Genomic DNA, 22,716 nt, shown 5'->3' with positions numbered 1-22,716 from the left:
GAAAAGCTGATCGTTACATCTCCAGAAGAAAACTGAACTGAGTGACTGCAAGGCCACTAGGAATGTATGGTTTGGCTGCAAAGCCTGGGAGAAAATGGTTTCCATTTAAAGGAAATGAAAGAAGATGAGGAAAACACACAAAGAAAGAAACAGTGCTGGAGAGAGAGACAGTGACTGATAATTCTGCCTATAACTACTGCTGTTGATTTGATTGAGGTTAAAACAACAAACTATTTCATTGTTGCATAGCAGTGAAAAATGAATTAGTGGAGTGCACAAAACCTATTAGTGTAGTCTAACGAGCTTACTCTTTTTTTTCTTCTGTTACTGTCAGACTATGAAATACAGAGGCAAATTGAAGAACTTGAAAATGGGGGAACAATTCTGAATGAAACAAGAGCCTTTGATTCCAAGCTTGGGTGAGTTGTGGGTTTTTTTTGGAGGAACATGGGAATAGCCACTTTAGAACGCCCCAGATACTTAGTGATGTGACCAGGAGACGTAATACAGTATATTGCTCAGCTTTTGTCCTCTAAAGCTAATGTTCACAAGCATAGTCTCCTCACAGGTAGTAATTTAAAGCTGAGGCTTTTTCACAACAGATTGTGTGCTGCATTAAAGCAGTGTCTGTGTGACAGTGACTGCCCTCTTCAATGACTTGCGCACATTCTTTGAAGTGGTTTTAAGAGGCTCTCCTGAACTTTGTGAGGCAGAGTTTTTGTTTTGTGTTTTTGCTGTAAAACTAATTCCGTGGTACCTCTTACCGCACTTGTTTTCTTTTTCTTTTAGGTGCACAGTACCAATGAGAGACAAAGAAGGAAAACAGGATTATCGGTATTTTTTTAAATAAACTTAACATTTCACAAACTGAGAATTTATTAAATTTCTTAAGTGTAGTCATTAAATCAGGATATGTAAAGTTAGTCAGTATAGTAAGCATGTATTGGAAGTTTACATTCCACTGGAAGGGGCAGAGACCTATCAAAATCAGTGCTAGTCTGAGCAGTCCCGATCTAGAACTGTGTTTCATCTGTGCTAGAACCCCTAGACCTTTCCCAAAAACTAAGTTGGAGTACTTGAGCTCGAAGTAGGTAAGTTGAAGGTTTACTTTGTGGACAGTACAAGTATATTCTTAAGAATGCCTGACATAAAACATAAGAATATTCAGCATTGCTCCCCCTTTAAGTAAATACTGAGGGAAATGGTTTTTAGATAGCAGGCCCTGTCTCTCCATACTTAGATTCTGTGATTGTAGGTCACAATCACTGCTTGAAAATCCTAACTGCTATTAAAAGGTGCCAGCATTCATAAGCAGGTTTCTACCTTGAAGATCTTTGTAGATCTAATGAAGATGTTACCTTGCGAAGTACATTTGCCTTCCACCAGTGTGAGATGGCAGCCATCAAGCCATAAACAGTCACCCAAGAAGGATTTAGCTGTAGGGTGAGGGGGCAAGGCATGAGTCCTGTTGCAAGGCAGGGCTGCTGGGAGCAAGTGCTGAGGCCACAACAGCAGCACACCTGCTTAGGGTCATCATGTTGTTCATCCTCCTAGTAATTCCCTAGCTTTGCATCACAGAGATGGCCTTCCTGTTACTCCCAGGGTTCGCTTCCCGCACGGGGAATTGTAGTTCTGCAGGAGAACTTGCAGAGCCTCTTAGCTTTGGCATCTCTGTGTTCCTGTTAGATCTGTGTATATTCTACTACTAATCTTCCTGTTGATTTTGAAGACATCCCACAAACTTTGATTTTAAATCTGCTTTTTAAATGGTATTTTTGTAGAAATGCGGCAGTGATCATTTTTTTAATTCCTTGTTATGGTAGGGGCTGGCATGAGGCTTATTTGAAAAGACTAACTGGAATAAATCCGAAAGAAAATTCATTAAAACCTAGGCAAAACTGATGAGCCCAAGATATTTCAAATAAAGACCATAAAGCTTATTGCTAGTACTAAGATTATGATCAGTATTAAACTGTAAACTGTGTTTTTCAGGGGTTTTTGTGTAACTAACTATTGCACATAACACATTAAAGTCTATGTTTAGGCAGATTTAAAATAGAAAATATTATAGTAAATGTAGAGGGTGCCCAATGCCCTTTATCCTGGTGGTTTTGAACCTCTCATTTGATCATGTAAGTGTGAAGTTTCCGCTTCAATCGCAGTTATCTGAGTAGTTTGAATTGGCCTTCTCTTTAAGGGAGCCTTTTGTTCTGTGATGGCACTCTGCTGAGCACAGTGACTTTGCTTTTAGCACAGCATGACGTTTCATCAAGAGTTTTGAAGTTTGTCTGGAAAAGGTTACAACCTGCCCAGATCGCTCCTGGCAGTTGGCTGTCAGTCTTGAGTTCTTCCCTGCAAGTCCACTCCCATTTTTGTCCAGGTCCACGATTAATACTGGATGCCAAAAGGAGTGTCTTATTTCTTTATCTATTATTAATGGTGTTATTGGCAGTTTTTATTATTATTTTGGGAGCAGAAGAGTTTTAATTACTTATTTTCTGTTATGAACTCTTTGACAATTGATGGCAAATACTTAAAAAAAAAAAAAAAAAAAGAAAACAGATGCTTTGCAGCAGTTCAGGGCCTGGTCCCTTTTTAGTTACCAGCGATATACCAAGTCATGAATTTTTAATATTTTGTTTAGTTGAAAGAGTGATACAACTTCCAGTAAAGTATAAACTTGTGGTATAAATTTTATTCTTTGTTGTTTAGCTTCTGAGTGAAAATAATTATAAACTAGTTTTTCTTCATTTTTACTAGGTTCATGCCAGAGCCAAACCTTCCTCCGTTGATTCTGTACGATGCAAAAACTTTGCCAGCTAATATGAACCACCAGCAAGTGATAAATATTGATTGGATTCATGAAAGACTTCCTGACCTTCCCAGTGTGAAGAGAGAAAAGCTTGTTGAACAGTATGGGATTCTTCCTGAACACAGCTTTGCCTTATTGGTAGGTCTATTGATCAAGTGCTAAAAGAAGCTTAGAAACTTCAGAGTTGCACGGTTCTTGAAAGGATTTACAGATGTCATACTAACCAGCTGTCAGTCCTCGTGGATGTGTTTATTTGGAAGTATGTCCAAGGCATTCTTTGTACCAAGGAGCCATATACATAAAATGGTGGAGAAATTAAAGCAGACCCCATGAGCCTAGAAGTGTTTTTCACACAAAGTGCAGTCAAATAATGATTATTTAATATTGATCTTGACTATCTACACATGGATGCACCCATGACTGACTGCAACAAATGTACAACTTCTGATTACAGACCCTTGTCTGCAAGTGCCTTCTCCTCGTCTTTGGGCCTGGTACAAGGCTGGGCACATTGACCGTATGTAACGAATATGAATCAAAATCCAGAGTCTAAATCTTTCAGCTTGACAGGCCTGCTGATCTACTTCTGAGATTATTTTAGGAAAAGCCCCCCAGATTTATTCTTTGGGAAATACAGTGGATGGTTGCACAACATCAACTTTGACCTCACAGCGCAGTTTATACCAGGGTTAGGTTCAGAAGAGGGGATGGGAGGGAAAAGCATGTGGCGAATATGGTTATAAAGACAGAAGTGAGAGCAAAATCTCATAATCTCCAAAATTATTCTAAAGGACTTTGAGCTTCTTAAATGCAAACTGTGTCATCTCTCTTTGCCCATGATAACTCTGGGGAGGGGGTTAGTATACCCACCAAAGATCAGACACTTCACATAGCCAGCTAAACTAGGAGAGTGTCCTGCTTTGGTTACCTCTGTGATTAGTGGAGAGAGAAGGAAAAAGACTTTTTCAGAGTGAGATTCAGAGCAGAACTGTAAGTACTTTAAATTGTCCTCTGGAGGAGTTTCCTTTCCTTTGACTATAAATGGAGGGAGAACAGTACACATAACTTCTCATATCCCTTCTTTTGTGTGTCTGTAATTTAACACACTTGTACAGAAGCTGATTCTACAGAAAGAAAATGGTTCTTCATTCTGAAGAAAGCTGTTAAGAAAACTGCTTTTATGGTGCTGTGCCATTTTAGTGAGTTGCAGATGTTTCACTGTTTGGTGGGCAGGTGAGTCATAAGTCTTATCAAAGTCATGAGACTGCAGTGATAGTATCGAGAGGCATTGGTAGTTCTTACCTTTCTGTTTCATTTTATAAGCTGTAAAATGTGACTCTGCAGCCAGTATTCCTGTTCATGCATGCATTTTTTCATGTCAACATATTTCTCACATATTAAAATAGAAATAGGGGTAGAAAGGATAGATGGATGGGTCCTGCATCCTTTTTTTCTGATTTCTTCTTCTTCCCCTCTGTGGTGAGTTGACCTGTGCCAGCTGCTAAGCACCACAACTGCTTTCTCATTTTCCCTGCCAGTGGGACAAGGAAGAGTAGAAAAAGCAAAAGTGAGAAGGCTCATGATTTGAGATAAAGACACTTAAGTGAGGGAACAGGTAAGGGAAAAACCCCAAAGTGATGCAAATGCAATCACCACGCCCCACAAATGGACTGATGCCCAGCCAGTCTGCAGCCAATAACACTAATTACTTCCCCGATATCCCCTTCCCTCAGTTTTCCTTGTTGAGCAGAGCATTACATGGCATGGAATATAACCTTGGTAATTTTGGGTTAGCTGGCTAGATTGTGTCCCTGCCTAACTTTGTGCCCATCCTTGATCTACTCACTGTGGGGGACAGAGTGGAAAAAGAAAGTACTGCTCAGCAGTAGCCAAAACACCGGTGTGTTGTCAGCACTGCGTTAGTCACAAATCCAAAACGCAGCACCCTTTTTAGAAAATAAACTCCATCCCAACTGGACCCAGTACACCCACTGCTTCCGCTTGGCATCAACCCACGTTTTGTGTGGTTAGGTTTGCTAGTATGGATGGCTTCTGCTGTGTGGCTTCTGTCATCTCTCTCAACTAGCCCTATATATTTGCCTCATCCTGCCCTCTCTTTCAGCTGTTCTCTGAAATCCATTATTGCCTTGGCTTTTTCCCTTTTACCTTTTCTTCCCTTTTGCAACGCCTAAGACAATTAATGAGCTCCAAGCTGAAATTTGGGATTCAGCTTGTAATAAGATAATGCATCCATTTGAATGCATGAAGTGAACACATTCTTCTTTGCGGGTCTCCTTTTATTGTGCATTAGAGTGTCAGCCTGTATATTCTCCATAAAAGTTGCTTGCCTGTTCACTGGGAGACTAGTTAACCTTATTCACGGGGAAGCGGGGTGTGCGTTGCCACGTTCAGCTTGCATCGGAAGTTGCAGGAGATTGCTGATAGGGCCAGATGCACAAATCTAATGAGCATCCGTTCAGGTTAGAGCGCCCAGGAGTGCTCATTAAATAAATGGCTGTTGTGGAGGGATGGCTCTAAAATGCAAAGTCTGTTCTGCACCAACTTGTTAGAGAAAGCGTTATGCGACAGTTAAGTCAAACAGCACCATCCTCCAGCGTGCAGGTGAGCTGCTGAGCCTGCTTCCTGAGCTTTGTCCTCATACACAGTAGCTGCCTGTACATACTGTGGCGTTGAGAAACTGAGATTCCTCCTTTGCCTAATTACAAGATGGAAGCAGTAGTCTTTATATCTGAAATGTCTTAAATGTAAACTGCTGAATTTTCAGCAATTTTATATAAATTGCAAAAATAAATGTTTCTGATTTTTCTTCATGCAGAGCTGTTCTTATTCATAAGGATACAATTCTTTCAGCCATGTACACTCCATAGTATTTGGGTACTCAGTTTCTGCATGCAAGTTCTACTTTGCTGTGTAAACTGGTAAGCTGGCAAATACATGAGTCAAGAAGGATCTCTGACAACTTTGCCAGTTATGGTATTATAATATTTTTGTCTTGCTTCTTATTGAGTAAAAAAATAAGATATATTTGCATAGACATTATTGTATTAATGTGACATTTTGTTTTCTAAATGCATGCTGAGGTCCAAACAGAAAATAGATCAGTTGTCACAGTACAGCATGAGACAAAAACAGTATGATCACTTCCTTTCTCCTATGAATGCCAAGTCTTCCTGTGCATTTACCACTCCTCTGCTCACTCAGATAGAACTGAATGTTCTGTTTGGACTGATGGCTTTGATGGAACAATTACAATGGTGACTCCTTCGAAGAGTCAGAAGTGGGCTGCTGTGGAAGCTGGGTTTGACCATTTCGTTTTATGACATGCCATTCTCATACACGTTGGCATGCAGGTGAACTTATGCTTATTTTTAGAATTTAAATCATTTTATAAGAAGCTTTAGGAAAAAGTTTGAACTTTCTTTAACTGCTCTACTTATCTGCTACATATTCTGGGTTTTTTTTCCCCCCTGACAATTTTTGCAGCAGTTGTTGCCTCACAGTTGTTTATTGCTGGAACTGCGATGGTGAAAATGGGAATAACAAAGCAACAAATGACATTTTATTTGTGAACATTGAAGTAGTTTTCTTTTTCAGTTCTTTGGGAAACATTGCTGATCTTTAAAAGCTTAAGTTTTGCATTACAGTCCCAATGTCCCCAAAGATTGTACCCATGGCATTCGGTAAAATAAAATATTATTTCAGGCTGTTTAAAAGGTGTCTGAAATCACTCCACCACTAGGGTTTTCGACATCTCAGTGCCATGAAATGATCGTTTTAAACCGTGTTTAAAAAGAAATTTGCATCTGGTTGAAATACTGGTATGTCAGATTTCATGCCAGTGAGACTGTAATGAGTAAGTTACAGCATATTTGGTGTGTAATGGGAGCACTGAGTGGGTCTGGATCACGTACATGGTGCTGCTATTCCAGATTTCTGGTTTTCTTCCTATGAAGATTAAAATAGAGTATTCAGAATTAAGAGAGAACAGGCAGTGAGCACTCCTGTACTCCAGCACGTTAAGAATGTGCTGCTGTGGTTTTCAGCTCAGATGTGCTGCAAGGAACAGGTGTGTGTATGTGTTGGTAGCTGGAGTGAATTTGGCATGAAGAAAGTTGACCAAAACATAAACCAAATTAAAGTTAGGTTCACATAGTACAGTATCTAGAAATGGAAGCTAATCAAGTTATGCCTACGTTTTTTCTAATATGACAAGAAAATAAGGAAAATGTTTCATTTCTGTCAGTCATTCTGATGTTTTGACATTCTGCCTTATTCATTTCAGTCTAACACTGCTGAGTTTTCCTACTCCTTGGCTACAGAAAATGACAGTCACTTTAAAAAGCCTAAAACAAAATGCAAGGGAATTTTGGGAAATGTGTCTGGTTTTGTGTGTGCAAGTAGTGAGTATGGGGTTCCTAGACCTGGTAGCATATGTAAGTCTGCCTCCCTGAGTTTTCCTGGGCTTTTCTGCGCTTGCTGCCTGGCAATCATCTATTAAAATGCAAAGGCTGGGTATGTCTGTCCTCAGTTTTCAAAGATCTGGCAGCAGGGTCAGAGCTGTAACTCCAGCCAGGCTGTAGGTATCCAGAAATCTGAACGTGCCCACTTGTAGGGATCCGCTCTCTAGCCTGTACATGATGGAAGTGTTGGACAGGCTGCGTCTGAGCTCTGTAGCTGCATTCAGGCATGTGGCAGCCACAGACATTGTTTGCCTGTGCATAACGTTGTGGCTAGAGCTGCTCTGCCTGGAGTGTTTGTAAAACCTTCTGCAGCATGTGTAGGGAAACCAGCATTTATATGTGCTAACTTTTTCCTATCTAAATTGGGCAGGTGTTTCTGTGTAAGGGAACCCACTGTTTAAATAATCAGTGTTTGTTTGTGCTATTGAATCCTCAGGTGAATTAGAAAGAGTACAGTACTTGGCAATGCATCATACTAGTAATTCTACCTAACGTGCTCACAGTTTTTAATCAACTTTACTGTACTTTGGTAATCACATCATTCCTTTACTGTTTTTTTTTTAAAGCCAAATTTGTTCCTCTAGGCTATTTAGCCTTGTTTTTGCATAATTTGATTACAGAGTAACTGCTAGTTAAATTAGTAAAAGCGTTGGAGAAGAGAATTACATTTATATGTCTTATATAGATATAGGTTTACCTTGGTTCACAAAAGACGTTGGTGGTTTCCTAAGCTGAGAACTTGGTTTCTTTCATCATGGTCTCAAGGTAAAGGCGCTGGGTCTCATTTTTGTCACACCAGTTTTACAGCACATCAGACATTAATCCAAGTACATTTTGTTCTGTTTCACAGAACAGAGCACAGTAGTTTGCAGTCTTCTCAAAAGCCATACATCATTACCAATGAAAACTGGGGTATCCAGAGCTGTTGGAAGTTTGTGTTGTGAAAGTTTGGAGAAGGAAAGTCTAAAATTCTGTATTGCTATGGCAATAAATGGCCTTTAAAAACAAGGGCATATGAGACTGTTTGGTGGGATGTGTGTGGATGGAGAACTCAGGCTTTGGTTTAGTGTGTACCCTGCACTCCTTTTGCTCGTAACTATTCAGAGATCTGGCTGCAGTCAGTATGTGCTTGGGAAATGTTTTTGCTGTGATGACTGTATACTTAGAATAGCTCCTTGGCTGTCTCTCTAAACTGTTACCTCTCAGCTTCTGAGAGCTGGCTTGTCCTCCCGTGTGTTTCTGCCACACACTACAGAAGTCCAGTGGCATGCTGGATTTGGATTTCTCCTTGAAAAGGTAGGAGCTGCCACTTCATACTTCTTCAGCCTTCAGTAAACCTAATGAATTCTGTGCTGCAGTTAAAGATCCATCAGTACCTTGATGACAAACACCACAGCATTCAACAGACTGTGCAGTATCTGTTCTTCTAAAAACAATCTCGGATTTCACTTAGGCTATAAATTGAATCCCCTACTGTCATATCTTCTGAGCATTTAGGGGTGCTGTGGAAAAGCTTACATGGCTTCTCTGGAAAAAAAAAAAAAAGGTAGAGTAAAGCCCTGCTTCTTACAGTATGACCTTTCCATATCACTGAAGGGTAAATGCAAGCTACACTTATTCCTTCCATCCAAAATAAATAGAAGCGATTGCAAGAGCAAGAGTTAAGTATATGTAGGCAGTTTCAGGAAAAATCTGTTCTTGGTAAAAGGCAGCCTGACACCGTGGGAGATGGCAGCATTGTATTTGCTAGCATTATACATACTTAAACCTCAGGAGAAGATGAAAAAGGTTCTCCCCTAATGCTAATTTTAGGGAGGTGTTAAGAGAAAAGTGATCGCTCATTTGTTGGAAGTTCCACTGGAGCAGACAGGCTGGCAGATAAGTTCTGTGTGTCGTTTGCTCTTATGTTAATAAAATTACTCCAAAGTCTTGTGCCTTTGCAATGAATTCACAACCGAAGTTTACTTTAGGATTGAGCATTTATACACCGAGTGTAATTGTGTAATTAATTGTAACCTGTGTCCCCTGCTCTTGGCGACCCTGCCTTGGCAGGGGGGTTGGACCGGATGATCTCCAGAGATCCCTTCCAACCCTAATGATTCTGTGATTCTCTGATTCTGTAATTGTGTTTGCACTCTGGTATCTCTAATGCATTCAACTTTTCTTAAACAGAATGAAGATGGATTAGCAGAATTCTATGAAAACGTGGTGAAACAGACCCGAATGAAGCCAAAGAGAGTGATCGGCTGGGTGCTAAATGACCTGCTCAGTTACTTGAAACAACATTCCCTTACGGTAAAGGAAAGGTCAGTCTTTGAGATTCACACACTGGTGAAACAAAAGGGATCCTTTTCTGAAGTGCCGTGAATAATACCATGTCCCTCCTTTGCCCACTGCTACTTTAGTTGTTCCCTGTGAAGTCTGTTACACCAGACAATACTGTGCAAGGCTTGGCACTGTCGTGCTCAATGGTGTCAAACAAGTATGTTTCAGAGAAGAGGGCCATGTAGTTAAGAGTTGTAATCAGTCTTCAGTCTTTAGAAAATGATGATGGTAAGGCATGGTAGGCTGTCTTGAATACCAAACTTGAACATAGAGTAACATGAGGAAAAATACCAGCTTGTAGGATTTTTAGGCAAGCAACAGTAGCACAGATACATGCATCACCTTATTTGCTGAGGTAACTTCTCCCTTTCTCCCTAGCCCGGTCAGTTCTGCTCTCCTGGCTGACCTTTTGAACCTTCTTGAAAAAAAAGAAATTTCTTCTACAGCAGCAAAGCAAGTAAGTACCTTTTTGATTTTACTGTACTCTGAATCTGTGGCTGCTTACTCCAGTTGTTTAGCAATTTTATAATCGGTGTGTACCAGTACAGTGGTTGCTTTAGAAGGAAATTGTTTAGTGTTGATGAAGGAAAAATTGTGTATCTATAATATAATAGATGCAAATACCTTGTGTGTGTTTATAATCTTACAGATACGTCTGCATATTCAGTGTTAGAAGGGGGTAGAAGCCAAATAGTAGACTTAAACAATGTGAACTGAAGTCAATTAAATAAATCCTCCTTCTGAACAGAGCAGACACTAGATCTCAGTTTCACAGTTTGAGTCAGATCTGAGTGAAAGGTCACTGGGAGCAAATCCATGGCTTGCAGCTAAGCTGAGAGTATCACTTACTGCATACTAAGGGACAGTAGGGTTCCCAAGCATTAGGAGGTGGAAAAGGATATAATTCACCTGAGTGTAGTCACAAAAAGAGTTCTGCTTTGGTGTACCCGAGTCAGAAGTGGGAGAGGTCTGGCCTTTCTTTTATCCTTGCTTCTTTGAGCAAATGCTGTTATGAACCTCTCACACAAGTAAAGATGGTACAGCTGTTTTTTTTTTAAATGTCATGTTGCTTAGGACAGTCTGAAAAATCAGCTCTTGATGATTTATGTCTAAAATTGCGAACTGGTTAAGATGGATATGGTAACTCCTGTGTCTATAGTAAAACTTTGGATATTTTTTTTATGATGAGGAATAATTAATCATTCAAATTATTGCCAGCTCATTTATGTGGAATACATTGTCTTTTCAGACTAATTATTATACTCTAGATAAGTGCAATAGGGACCTCTTTGTGTGTTTATCAGTGAAACTGTTAATGAAGACATTTAGCTTGCCTATATATGCTTTCAAACTTTTAACGCCCTGAAATATACAGAGCAGGTTTCCATCTATCTAACACATATCCATTAAATCCAAGTACAACTTTGGAATAGTACTGAAGTCAGTTCAGGGTTTTTTGCATTATTATAAACCAAGTGTAACGGTTGCAAACATGGCTCTTTACCCTACTTGGAGACTTCTAAACTTCCTGGTTTGTTTTCTTTTTTTGGAGATTCTTGTGGTTCTTAATCAAGTTGGTGTCCTTGTTGGTCTCTTTCTTTTGTGGATAGCCAGCTGCATAAGACAGGCGTCATAAATAGGGATTTAAGTGCTTGGCTTCAGGCATGTGTGTTTAGAAATTTTGTATTGGAAAAGTAAAAGCTTCAAAAAGGAGATAAAGTATTAATAGGAAAAGCATTGGAATGCAGAGCAGTTCTGTGCCTGAGGGGTTGTGGCACACCCATCAGTTTGGTGTCTGCATTTGAAAGGGAAGCTTCAGAACTCCAGTCTTAAGTCTCTTCCTTGTGGAGGTAGGGACAGGGTACTAATGCTCTTCTGTGGAAGTTTTCTGCCTTGTGATGTATTTGTGTGCCAGCACTTCTGACAGGTTATGAAATGTCAAGAATTTCAGAGATGCGTTTCTTGTTTAATTACCAACTCCTTGTAATGTGCGTGTTGTCCTCGGTGCTCTGAAATTGGACACAGAGAAATCACAGCACTGTTTGCCATCACCCAGTGATGATGCTATCAGACTGCAGAAACCTTGCCACATTTAGAAAAGTATTTTGGTTGCCTGGATGTCAGAAGAGTAACAAATGTTTATAACAATTCTCAGCAGTAGGCAGAGATGCTGGTTGGCCCAAGGGCAGAAAAGGCTATATATACACACCAGCAGATGAATTGCAGCACTTGGGGAGGGGGAGCATGATGTGCAGTGGCAGACACAGATCCAACAGGAGGGGATGGCAGGGTTGGATGGGGTGAGCACACAGACGTGTACGCATACGTGCTCGCTGCAGGAAGCTGTTGAAGGCTTAAATTTTTTAAAAGGTTTTGTGTTTGGTCTCTGCTGTGTAAGGGCAGTTAAACACAGGCAGATAAAAGCTGTGAGCACTGACTGTAGACATGGAGCACTGTATGGTGGGATGCATGTGCCAAGCAAAGGGCACTGTGTGCTCACATAATTACCATGTAGGTAATTACACAGCTCGCGCCCAACTTGCCATCAAATACAGTGTCCTACTCCAGAGGTCTCTGAAGCAGTTCCAGGCTGGTGTGCCTGTGCGAAGGCAGGAGCAGCTTCCAGGTGTGCAGGTATGTGGGGGCAGCGTGTCCTGGATCGGGGCGGCTGTGGCCCACCCCAGGGGCACTGTTTTGAAGCCCACAGTGGGATTACTGCTCACCCGGGGCTGAAACCAGTCCAATGGGGGAGTGTGCCTGGGATGGGACCTCGCTCCTTATTTGCCTGGATGGCAGCAAGTGTTTCTCTGGCATGACAGACCTGCCTTTGAGTTATGGTATTGTGGAAGGAGGGTGGTTCCTGGGCCAGGGAAGCAGAAGCTTGCCCGTGCTGCCTAGAGCCATGCTGGAACAACTCCGTGTGGACACCCTTGTCATGAGTTCACTGGGGATCAACGCCCCAGTAGGCCAAGGGGCAGAGCAGAACCCAAGTTTTGCTGGCTTCTGCAGTTGCGTAGGTCACCCACATAGGAATAACTTCAAAAGACCCACTGGGCAGTCCTGCTTTAAAGTAGGTGGCAGGGAAACGAGTATAGTACACAAACCTAAACTGAACCATCTGCTTTGACAATTACGGCTCTACCATCTGGAGGACTGGACCCAGCCTGCCCTTCGCTTCTGAGAGAGGCTGAGGGACAACTGCCAGACATCAAGGCTTCCGTCACTGGAAACGAGAGGTGCCCACAGGACTGACTTGAATGGTGCTGCCTGCTGCTTCCTCCCACCCTTGGCAGCAAATCACTGCAGATAGGGTTTCCAGTTGGAGCGTTCCTAGGCACAGCAGTCAGCTGGCACGTTCACCAGTTGCAAAATGTTTGATATGATGCCCATGGCAGCCAGACGTGTAAGTCCTGATTAATTCATCTTGACCAATGCTGCTGTGCCTGCATAGGTAGAGACTGCAGAACATTATTAAAATCTAATCATGCTCAGGCAAGAATCAATAGTGGAAACTGTTGAGATTTCAGTAATGGAAATGAGACCTGAAATTCACATTTTGGCTCTGGAGACTTCATAATTTGATCCTTCTGTGCTGGTGCAGGCAGTTTGTGTAAATGAGTTGAAATCATTTTTTTAAACTGCTTTCTTTAGATTCGTGCTCCTTGCCAAGTGGAGAGACACATTTTTAAAAAGTGCATCTTTGACAGGTCTTGGCCACATCTCTTTCCACTTTCTTACGTACCTGTAAACAAGCAAGGGCCTTGATAACATTGTTGCTCTACTAGCTAAGTGGAGATGCTTGTTACCAAATGAAGTACGTGATGTAGCTGTCACACAGGGAAAATCTGGTGCCTTCAAGGTCTCTAATGGGCAAGCTTTTCTCAGTGCCAGGAAATATTGGCATAGGCATAACAGGGAATCAGAGCTGGATCTCTGACTGTTGAGCTGCCCTGCCCTTGCTCCAAGTCAGCTTGATATATGAGTTCCTTCTGGATAACTCTGCCATGGTCGGCTGCTTAGATTTTGTTTGTTGCAGATTTCCTCCTCCTGCAGCCCATGGCATCCTAAAAATCCCATCTGCCTTTTTCCAGGAGATTGAAAGGGCGTATTCAGTGTCTGCCCCGATTTGTGCAGCACTTAGACTCTCCAGGGTGTTTGCTATGGGCTGTGCTGTGCAGTGAGGACAGGGCTCACTCTGAGGGTGATGTACAGTACAGGTGCATTGGGAGGCCTGGAGGACAGAAAGGTTCCTGCCTGCTCCCTCAGGGAAGAAGCAGAAGGGCTGCCTGGGGTAGCAGTGAAGAGCTACCAAAAAAAAGCAAGCAAGAGGCTGCAGACAGGCTGAATCTCTGTTGGGTGTAGTGTATTTCTTTCTAGGAGTATTCCAGGCATGATGACTTCTAAGTACCGCACTACAAGGAAGATTTTGTAGAAGACATCATATACAGCACTGATTTATTCAGTTTAAACATCTGAAAGCTTTACTTACAGCAATTGTAACTCTGGCTGCTTATCAGTAACTTCAGTATTGTGATCTGCCTTTAACCCTCTTACAGGGAGAAATTAAGATGGAGCTGCCACAATAGAGCAGCATACCATTACCCTCTCACAAGGTCTCCAAAAGTGTGATAAGCTCCTGTAAAAAGCTTTGGGGTACCGCTGACAAAGGAATCTCCTCTTGCAGGAATTGTATCAATGCATGGTTCTTAAATACTTGCTGTGGCTACAGAATTCTTTAACTGAAAGTCTTTTGTACCAGAAAATTTGTCAAGCTGAAGAAAATTGCCGGGATAGTTAAGATACCAACCCACATGCTTCTTTTCTCCCCAGTTCTCTCTCTGCCCTGCAAATTATTTAACATTCAATTTGATGCTCCTCCTCGTCTCCCCATCCCAGCCTCTCCCTCATCCTACAGCGAATATTTAGTGCTGAAATTTTGACATGGCATCCATTTCCATATTGGGACACAGTAATGGCACTTCAGCTCGGGATGGAGCTCAAGGAGCTGTTTTAATAAAGGTTTTCTTACTCTCCTCCCACAGCCCTGAAATAAGAGCAAAGGGAATACAGAAAATGCCTGCCCAAGGAAATTGGTTTTTTATAAATGTTCTCTCCTCTCAAGTGTATTCCCGGGCAATAGCCCTGCTGCAGTGTAGGAAAACATACTAGCATTAACAAGTGATTATTCCACAGGCCTGGGTTTGCCCAGCAGTCCAGTACCTGGAGATGATGCATAGGTGGGCTGGAACTGCTGCATTCATTCTGCTAGGCACCATTTTTCTTCTGCTTTGTCATATGTATCCTCATTACAGCTTGCTGGTGAGGGCTGGTAATGGGATGAGTTACCTGGGATTGGACTTGGTACAATAGTCAGCTAATCGTCATTCCTGGGTAGAGCCATTGCTCATGGAGATGCATTTCCTGACTGCTCTCAGGCAGTTCATGTGAGTAATGCAAGATGAGCACGAGTGCTGCTGGAGGAGCAGCCTTGCAGTCCGTGCTGGTCTCTGCTGGGGTGGCCCCTCTCCGTGCAGCGAGGCACACGGGGCTGTGCTCAGCAAACATCTTCAGAGACGTACTGGCACTGTCAGGAGCAGGCAGGTCCCGGGACGGTGGGAGGCTGCAGAGCACCAGGTGTGAACCATTAACCTGTACTCGTGCAGTAAGTGATGATTCTCTGTCTTATTACAGGATGCAGAAAAGGAGGGGGAGAGTACAAGGGCTCTTTCAGAGACACACAGGATTAAATATTGGGTTTGCTCACGTTTAGACAATCTGCTCTTGCTTTAAGTAAACTCTGCCTTCTTGGATCAGTAAGTGAAATGCTGCGTGTAAACAGCGTTGGTAAGTCAAGGCACTGACCTTTGCTGCTTTATTGTGATTTTCAGGTGCTTGCGGAATTGTGGAAGGGAGAAGGGAAGACTCCTCTTGAAATTGTTAAAGAACAGAAACTTCAGCTGTTACAGGATGAAAAAGAGCTCGAACAGATCTGCCAGGCAGTGATTGATAGACAAGAAAATGAGGTGATTATGATGGTGCTGGGAACCTTCTGCACTGTGGCAGTCTGTGGCACTGAAAGGGAGGTTAAAATGGCCTCTCTGTTTTTTCCCTTTAGATGGCATTTGAGCTCTAGAGCCAGAGCAGTAAAGCCGCTGCCAAGATATTATCAGGCTTTTTCTTCTCCTTTCTTATTTTACTAAGTGGATTTTTTGAAATTGAAGCTTGCACAAAATGATCAGCAGAAGAAATTACCAGTCTGGTTAATGTGCTAAGTCATTCTGAAAGACCATAAAACTTTAATGTAGGAAAGCAAAACTACAGGGCCCTCTCCCTCTCTGGCTGTACTGCCATTAACCTCACCCTGCCACCTGGCCACATAACTCTGATTTTTGTGTCATCTGTTGTGATATTGGGGCAACACTGTTAAACTGTTCTGATGCTGGAGACTGAAGTTACCTGCCAGCAAGGCATATATTAGTTACGGAATTAGAGAATGCATCAGAACTGGCAAGACAAACATTTTGCTTTGCATCTGACTCTTTGCCATGTCCCTGTCCCCATGCACTGCCAAAGAGACAAGTCTTGCTGGCTGTCCTGCCTGACAGTGGCTGTGGGGTAGGGAGGAGCCAGACCCCGTGGCAGCAGCAGCAGCAGCAGCGGTGGCTCCAGAGCTGCTGCCCACTCCACTGTTCTGCTGGGCTATGGCAGCAACACAAATGCCGCAGTAGGAAAGATGGGGGGGAGGGGGAGGTTGGCTCTTCCCCATCTCCTTGGAAAGACACACAGCAGCCAGTGTGGCTCATCGGTCTAACAAGGTCTGAGCTGAAAAAAAGGGAAAAAACCCCTTGTTGCTCATGAAGGGGAGGAGTTGGAATGGATCTTGACAGAGTCTATATAATCAGCTTTATAAAAAGCAAAATGAAAACAAGTGCTTATATGTTCTCTGGAGCAAAAAATGTAAAAGCAGAAGTGAATAGCTTACTTCTAATATAAACAATGTCTAGCTACATTTGCCATTTGGAAAAAAACATTAACATCTTTTGAGAACAATACCACCCACTCCAGATTTCATTGGGGGATGCTAACAGCTCTGCAAGAGCTTTTGATAAAGAAAATGAGCTTGCAGTAGGTCGGCGTGACCTCCATCAGACTGACTCACTTGCAGAGCCTGATAAAAGTGCTGCTGTATTTTCAGGCTGGTACGAAAGCACAGGCACGGACAGAAAGGACATTAGAACCAACTGGGAAGTGCAGGAGCCGCAGATCCATAACCACACTCCCGTTTCAATGTGTTTCGAGAGTAACTTTTTTCAGAACGAACTAATTTAAAAACAGCTGCTCAAGCCAACACTGAGCACTTTATGACAGTGCAGTATCTGGATTGTACTGCGCTCTGCCCCACATAGGTAATTACCAGCAGATCCAGAGTAATGAGTCCTTTCCATAGTGTGACATTACAAAGAAGATTTTAGACTGACAATAATTCAGATTCTGTAATGAGTAGCAATATCTGCATTTGAGTTTGGTATTGGCACAGCTGGTGGTTCCTATGTTCACAGCCCTTCCCTTAATATCTGCAAATATGACATCCTGTTTAGTTGCAGCTATTGTGTTCTACCCAATAACTCCAGCAATGTAGAGAGAATGCTTTCCCTGCCACACAAGCAGTATGAAGGCCAGATGCTTGTCTTTTAGCAGTAGGATCTCCTTTAGGAATGCCCAGAAGTGATGTTTCTGATCCTTTTAGCTTTTAAATATGGCCCTTGCAATTTTGCAGGTGATTGTGCATCAGTCACTTGTTGTCTGATAGGCGATTGTATTTCTGACCAGTTAATTAATTGTCACATTGCAAAGTATTCTGGGCTTAAAGGAAGCAACACCTTACAATAACACCTACATCTGTTCTTTAAGGACCTCACAAATATTATCAGATAGGCTGTGATTTGATGCAAATTACTTGTTAGAACATTATATCCAGCAAGAAGGTAGATCCTATTAGGAAGAAAAGTCCATCTTTCTTCTCTGGCTCTTTTCCAGGAAGTTGCTGTTCAAGTTGCAGGCATTGTTAAAATCCAGAAGTGTTTTCTGACTCTTTGTATAAGAGTAGCAGTTTCTATTACTTGTAACGCCCTGCTGCTGTAGGGACTTGCTGTTCTCTCATGGGAGCAGAACAGGAGCTTATTGCAAAGCTGAAGGCTGTTTTTATAAATAACACCTTAGCCCAAAATACAGTGTTCTGTCACAATGGTCCAAAGGACAAAAATATTCATACCCTTTCTGGGAATGAGTGAAGATGTTCAGCATTCCTGTAACACTGGTGTCTCTTGCTTTTTTTTTTTTCTTCAAGGTTATGGCGATAAAGGCAGGAAATTTAAAAGTTCTAAATAAGTTAATTGGCCTGGTACAAAGAGAAACACAAGGACGGTCGAGTCCTGTTCTGGTGAAGCAATTACTAGAGAAGAAGCTATCAGAGTAGCCACAAGAGAAAAACCACACAAGTGACTACAGAAACATGTGCTTCGTTGTGTCTGCAAATGCACTTTGGTGTCTCCTCGTGTAGCATCGGGCTTGTTGGTTATACTTCAAGCAGCTGGAAGTCCCAGCCTTCCTTGGATGCATCAGCCAAAGGCAGATGGGCCAAAGAAAAGCAGGAGATGATACAGCCATTTGCATCTCTCACTTTGATGTGGCATTTGGAAATGTGATTTCCACAGAGCCCTGGGAAACAAGCTCCCAGGAGTGTTTGTGAGTATGCAGAAAGCTGAAGCTGTATGGGTCAGTTTTCTAATAAAGCGGGTGCAAACTCAGCTTTTCTGGCTGCCTGTTTGTGAGAAGGGAAGTGCACAGATCTCTGATAATAATGCACATTGGTAACTCACTGTGAATTTCTGTGAGCACACTTGTAACAATGATTAAAATGCCTAGAAGACCACGTCTGCCTCGATGCCTAACAGAAGGGAAAAAAATTTCCCTGCTATCATTCTTCCTGGTTTCTGAGGGATGGGGAAAGGATGAAATCATTAGCTGCGTTAGTGTGTGCCTGAGGCTAGTGCCACGGATAGAAGTGCCTGCATCCCCCTGTGTCAGATTGTTTGCTCTCCTCCTCCCAGCTATGTACCCAAACATCTGCTTTGCCTGCTCGAAGCTCTCAGTTCTGAGGAGTGCCTGAGGGATGTGCCTGAGCCCTTCTGAGGGTCGCATCCCAGTATGGCATCAGCAGATGTGCTTCTGCCAGCCCTGCACGGCTTAGAGAGGAACAAGAAGAATCACAAGGATCGTGAGAATCCAGCTCCTGGCCCTGCACAGGACAGCCCCAAGAATCACACCATCTGCCTGAGAAAGTGGTGCCTTCTGATGCAGTAGCTCAGTAAAAGGACCACTTGCTCCAGTTTGGTTTTTAACTCTGCAGGCAAGAACTTGAACCCTGTGTTACAAAGGCCCAGTGTCCAGGGCTGCTGCTTCTCTGCACGTAATTTTCTGCCATCACCTGGAACTGCAGTGCTTTGGGGAAGGAATGGAACATGCAGTTGGCTTACCAAAACTGAGCAGGATTCAGCTGGGGTCCAGGGCCTACTCCACTACTTAATCCTAAGTGGTGTGTTATGCTGGTGGGTTTTATTTTGTTTTGTTTTGTTTTTTTTTTATACCTTCAGTTTTTCAGTTCCTAGCTTTAACTACCCACTGAAATGCAGGGACCTAGAATTAACTTCCCCATCCCAACCCACTTCAGCTGATCCCACCATTAACAGGAAATGGAACTAGAGGAAGCCTATCAAATTTGCATGTAGTAGGGAGAGAAATCCCATTTAGTACCAGGGGTTTGAAGTTCTGAACTCCCTCCTGGAGACTGCTAAACTGTACTTTTTAAAGATCACATTTACCTCAGGCCTCGGAGCTACTTCTTCAGAATTGTTCTTTAGGATCTGCCTGCAGGGCAGACATTGTCACAGGAGAACAGCAGGTGTGGCCCTGGGACTTCAGTCACCTTTTGCAAATGTGGTGCTTGCAACACTAGTTCAAAGTAGGTTGATGGCAGTTCATTCTCCTGAGTCACAGCACTAATGTATGTCTGGAGGAGGACATTGCTGCTGTACAAATTGGCTAGAGGTTCAAGTGTGAACTCTTTAATTAGAAGGTTTACAATACCTTTAATGAATAAAATGTATACCCATTATTCACAAAATATACTTTTACAATTCATAAGTCAAACAGCTGACAAAAAGCCGTAACACAGTTGCAGTCAAAAACTGTGACCCTTCAAAAACCAATCAACCAAGCAAAAAAACTAAACCTGTGAAAACTCCCCAAATCACTCCATTCCTAGGATTATCATGTAATTGACCTTCCCAATACGGCTTTTACTATCACTCTTCACATCATGAGCAAAAAGTACCATTTTCATCTACAGTAATGTGAGTTTTCAGTTTGGTGTTCAGTCAGTAAAGGTTTAGCTTATAAAACAAACTTTAAATACTGGAATTCTGTTCGACTCTTGCCATGACAGCAAGAAATAATAAGGCACAAGGGTGTCTGCATGAAATCTTGAATCTTAGTTTAAGGGTGCTCCCTCAGTTCAGAAAAACACAATTGTTTCCCAGAAGTTCATGTTTCCTCCAAGGTTAATGCTTGTTGTTGCACAGCTGTATGCTGCTGTGCGGAGTTTCCTACTCCTGCAGTGGGTGCCTCTTAAAAAAAGAGAAATCAAAACAACAGTGCATTTGGAAGAGTAATAATTAAGCTGATTTAAAATAAGGAAGTATCTCAACTAATGGAGCAAGGCTACTGCTGATAATTCTCTCTACTGGCTACTTCTTAGCCACTCTTTTACTGTAGAACTGTACTTTACTAATAAAACCTCTTAAAAATCGTGAACCAGATTCTCTGTGAGTAGAGTCTATATGAGTACATCATCCACCCAGGCTTAGGCAAAGCAGTTGACACTGTCCTGCACGACATCCTCATCTGGAGAGACATGGATTGGATGGATGGACCACTCCATGGACAAGGAATTGGCTGGATGGTCACACACGAAGAGTCACAGCTGAATGTCCAAGTGGAGATCAGTGACAAGCGGTGGTCTGGGGTTGGTATTGGGAGTGATTCTGTTTAATATCATTGTTGGTGACATGGACAGTGGGATCGAGTGCTCCCTCATTGGACAGTTTGCTGCTGACACTGAGCTGTGTGGTGTGATCAGCAGGCTGGAGGGAAGGCATGGGATGATATCCAGAGGGACCTGGACAGGCTTGAGAGGTGGTTCTGCACAAAGAAGTGGGACTTGCGGGTACTGGTGGATGACAAACTTGACATGACCTGTCAGTGTGTGCTCGCAACCCAGAAAGCCAACCGTGTCCTGGGCTGCACCAAAAGAGGAAAGGTCAAGGGAGACAATTCTGCCCCTGTGCTCTGGTGACACCACACCTGGAGTACTGCATCCAGGTCAGAGGTCCCCAACATAGGAAGGACATGGACCTGTTGGAGCCAGTCCAGGGGAGGGCCACAAAGGTGATCAGAGGGCTGGAGCAGCTCTCCTGTGAGAACAGGCTGAGAGAGCTGGGGCTGTTCAGCCTGGAGAAGAGAAGGCTCCGGAGAGACTTTACAGCACCTTCCAGTATCTAAAGGGGACTGACAAGAAAGCTGGAGAGGGACATTTTACAAGGGCATTTAGGGATAGGACAAGGGGGAAGGGCTTTAAGCTGACAGAGGGCAGGTTTAAGTTAGATATTGGGAAAAAAGTCCCTACTGTGAAGCACTGGAACAGGTTGCCCACAGAAGCTGCAGATGCCCCATTCCTGAAAGTGTTCAAGGCTGGATGGGGCCTTGAGCAACCTGGTCTAGTGGAAGGTGTCCCTGCCCATGACAGGGGGTTAGAACTAGATTAAGGTCCCTTCCAACCCAAACCATTCTGTGATTTACTGTAAGTCTCAATTTTCACCCCCACCTGCAAGACACAATGGATAATAAGAAAGATTAAAATGGGATAATTGTAATATTCTTCTCTTCCAGGGAAGGGAAAGAGCAGCCATAGTCTATAAATTTTGCATTATATTATGAAACAGTCATTTTTGAAATTTTTAAATAACTCTCTTGCAGACACACACAAAATGTAAATTTCTTTCTGATAGGAAAAAAAAAAAGTGGTTTGAGTCAGTTGAGATCAAGATGATGAAGCTTTTTAACATTTGTGGAGATATCAGCTACCAACTTCAAAGCAGCGGTAGCTGGCAGTGCTCGGACTTAGCGACAGGAAGGCTCAGCAGGGGCAGCTAAGACTGCTCCCACTATGCCAGCCTGCATTAAGGGGCTCATCAGTCACCTCACACCCTTTTGATCAAACTAATACAACCAAAACATGGGATCCTTTTTGCTGCCAAGGGCCTGATACAGCAGCCTAAATACAACCACCACCTTCCCATTCCCCTAAATGGAGCTAAAGGCAAATTCTAAATACTCAACAGGTGAACTCTGTAGTGAGCAAAGCAGCTTTGGTTTATATCTGCATAGCAGTAGTTGATGGAGCACATAAGTCAGAAGCCTCAAGGAATTTAAGTATCTGCTAAAGACAAAACAACCCCACAGGGCAGGAGGGTCTGCAGGATAGAAGGCAGAGCCTGACTGTGAAGTGTTGATGTCAGAACACTTTGCAGACCAGGAGGCTGTTCTAAGTGTGGTTGTATCGAGGCTAGGAACTCAAGAATTAGGATTGAGGCTTTGACCCCAACCTGCAAGTCTCATTTAGCTACTCCAGTGCTCTCTGATCTAATGATTGCAGATGCCATCTGTGCAACAGCATTAGGCAGGGTGAATTAAGGACAGTTTCGTGCAGATTTTCAGCAGTAACCGTCCACAAAGAGACGGCCAAGGAAAATGCTCACAAATTAAAAGCTGACACCAGACACTGTGGCGACAATCTCATCTACTCATTGCTGGAAGTCTTTTAGGAGGTCAGTCCTGAGGGTGGAGAGCTGATACTTACTATCTCATATAGCTGAAGTATCCTGTATCTGAGGTTGCAGAAGAGGAGAAGAAAGTTCTCTAAAAAGATGCTGGCAATGCTCGAAGTAGTGAAGAAAGAATTTCTAGCACTCAGCCTTGGCT

The 22,716-nt window shown here is 42.8% G+C and overlaps 1 protein-coding gene across 1 annotated transcript in view; it reads left to right on the top strand.

Moving 5' to 3' along the window:
• The window catches only part of GATB (glutamyl-tRNA amidotransferase subunit B), a 48,791-nt gene extending 30,366 nt beyond the window's left edge, over positions 1–18,425 (top strand). The window contains exons 7-13 of the mRNA XM_027891796.1: positions 335–419; positions 790–834; positions 2,761–2,950; positions 9,466–9,599; positions 9,997–10,075; positions 15,507–15,641; positions 17,966–18,425. Of these exons, the coding sequence (XP_027747597.1) occupies positions 335–419; positions 790–834; positions 2,761–2,950; positions 9,466–9,599; positions 9,997–10,075; positions 15,507–15,641; positions 17,966–18,094 (797 nt within the window). The 3' untranslated portion in view covers positions 18,095–18,425. The remainder of the gene's footprint in view (positions 1–334; positions 420–789; positions 835–2,760; positions 2,951–9,465; positions 9,600–9,996; positions 10,076–15,506; positions 15,642–17,965) is intronic.
• Positions 18,426–22,716: the final 4,291 nt, after the last annotated feature.

Source organism: Empidonax traillii, unplaced genomic scaffold (genome assembly GCF_003031625.1).
Source record: "Empidonax traillii isolate 1590-97213 ecotype Southwest subspecies unplaced genomic scaffold, ASM303162v1 scaffold331:size1191723, whole genome shotgun sequence".
Classification (NCBI taxonomy): domain Eukaryota; kingdom Metazoa; phylum Chordata; class Aves; order Passeriformes; family Tyrannidae; genus Empidonax; species Empidonax traillii.
Note: the sequence above shows the minus strand (reverse complement) of the source record. Positions and strands in the feature narration are given on the sequence as shown.